The 2,315-nt window shown below is 38.6% G+C and overlaps 1 protein-coding gene across 1 annotated transcript in view; it reads left to right on the top strand.

Moving 5' to 3' along the window:
- LOC101855794 (ferric-chelate reductase 1) overlaps positions 1–1,421 on the top strand; it is a gene marked incomplete in the record, with an annotated part of 34,839 nt that extends 33,418 nt beyond the window's left edge. Inside the window, 1 exon segment of the mRNA XM_013083176.2 lies at positions 1,024–1,421. Coding sequence (XP_012938630.1) covers positions 1,024–1,113 — 90 coding nt within the window.
- Between the last annotated feature and the right edge of the window lie 894 nt (positions 1,422–2,315).

Below are 2,315 nucleotides of genomic sequence, written 5' to 3'. Positions count from 1 at the left end.
CGCTTCTGTAGATTGGTACATCATGTAGCACGCTTCTGTAGATTGGTACATCATGTAGCACGCTTCTGTAGATTGGTACATCATGTAGCACGCTTCTGTAGATTGGTGCATCATATAATAGGTTCTATATATTGGTGCATCATATAATCGGTTCTGTATATTGGTGCATCATATAATAGGTTCTGTATATTGGTGCATCATAATATAATAGGTTCTGTATATTGGTGCATCATAATATAATAGGTTCTGTTTATTGGTGCATCATATAATAGGTTCTGTATATTGGTGCATCATATAATCGGTTCTGTATATTGGTGCATCATATTATAATAGGTTCTGTATATTGGTGCATCATATAATAGGTTCTGTTTATTGGTGCTTCATATAATAGGTTCTGTTTATTGGTGCTTCATGTAGCACGCTTCTGTGTATTGGTACATCATATAGCACGCTCTGTTTTGGGAATGTTTCCTGGAAGGAACGTAGAACTATTGAGGTAATTATGGTTATTTAAGCGTTTAAAAAAATCTCAATTAACATAACAACCTGGCTTTTTATGTATAATATTAAGAATAACAGTGAATTGCACAATTATCAATATATTATTTGTATCTGTTTCTTTACTTTTTTTGCCTCATCTCAACAGGATTGTACCCGTATTCGTATTATGAGAGTAAACTACAATATATATCGTTTTTTTCAAACTGGTGTTTCACAGCGCCCTCTGCACTTCAGGCTTTCTGTTTAGACACTTGTCAGCTCTGTGGCGGTACTCTCACATTACATGTATCACTCAGTTTTTTAAAAATGTCAATGGTCGAGATACAGTTCTTCACTTCCGTAACCTCAATTTAAGTAAAACGAGTCTAAAGTATGGTACCGATAACTAAAGTTCAAAGTAAAAGTGCAGCCTGCACTATATTTTTACATAAAGTGTTTACCCCTTGTCGTTTATGGACTGTGTATCAAGGCTAGACCTTTTCGCGATGTATACCAGCCACTTGTTCTCTCCCCTGTCCTCAGATTGAAGGTGCCCGCAGCTTTCTCCTGATCTTCCACATTATGGCCGTTGTCGGGTTCGGCGTGGCCATACTCTACTTCTTCCTCTTTTAACCTGTGGAGGGCGCTTAATGAGGAGCCAGTGACACAAGCGAAAGAAAATAAAAGCCAGAAGTACATTGTTTATTTGTTTTGTTGGGTTTGAACAGCACTGACTGACAAACTGCAGTCCAACTCGGGGAGAGGAGGAGGACTGACACTTGTAAAGCTAACATACGACAACAAGCTGGAAAAATAGGTGTGACAAACAGCCAAAAGGATTAATTACTAAATGCATTGGTTGTCAGATGCCAGTTAGCTTTCTCAAAAATACCTCATGGTTTTCTACAAGATAGAATGCATTAAAAGTTCGAATGAATGTCGTTTATGGATCTGAGGTTTTTTTTTTACGTAGATGTTTTACTTTAACGCCCTCCATCGACACAATTTCGATTATTTAGGAATCGGGCTTCGACCTTGACAATCAGGACCAACACGGGTTAAGAGACATGCAAAGTCTCTGCAGATAGACCGAGATTGTGATTGATAAGAATTCTTCCCACGGCTACACCACAGACGCTGGGTGTGTCTATGCTTTGTTGGTCTGTTCATATAAAATATCATATTAGGGCTAAACGTCATCTGCAGATCAGAGATAATTTTTTTACTGTCTGAAACTACCGAAAAATCATGTGGACAACTCAGGGGGTCAGTTTTGAAATAGGCCTAGATTCTATATCTACATTTTCTTTTTTCATACTGCAGCGCACTCTTCATAATGTTTTTTTCAAACGGGATCCCATTATTTCATGTGAGTATACAGCCCATACCGACGCTCTGAGAACGCTTTCTTTCTGTACGTGCTCGTCCGATCCCTTATTCTTGTTAGCCAAACTTGCCAATAAAAAGCTGAAGCCGCCGATATGGCTCGACGTAAAAACAAAAACCGTCGACTGTGATAGTATCAAGTACTTCAGGTTCAACTCTCCCGATAGAAGTTTCTGAACAAAAGTTGTTGAGAAAATTTGTCAGGTGATATAGATTACCTTGGTCTATCCGAGACGAGGGCCAACTCATAGGTCTTTTGAAATCAATTATTTGGGGTGGGGGGGTGAACCCCTGTCATTGTCATGAAAGGGTCGAACCCATCTAATGATGAGTCAAGTATTAACACCGTTTTAAGATGGCGAAAGTACACTTGGAAGAGGAAGTCATGATGAAATATAAATCAACGCTACTGATCAATCTATGCTTCTTTAAAGTTATATCAGAATGAC

This window comes from Aplysia californica, unplaced genomic scaffold (genome assembly GCF_000002075.1).
Source record: "Aplysia californica isolate F4 #8 unplaced genomic scaffold, AplCal3.0 scaffold00216, whole genome shotgun sequence".
In the NCBI taxonomy this organism is placed as follows: Eukaryota; Metazoa; Mollusca; class Gastropoda; order Aplysiida; family Aplysiidae; genus Aplysia; species Aplysia californica.
Note: the sequence above shows the minus strand (reverse complement) of the source record. Positions and strands in the feature narration are given on the sequence as shown.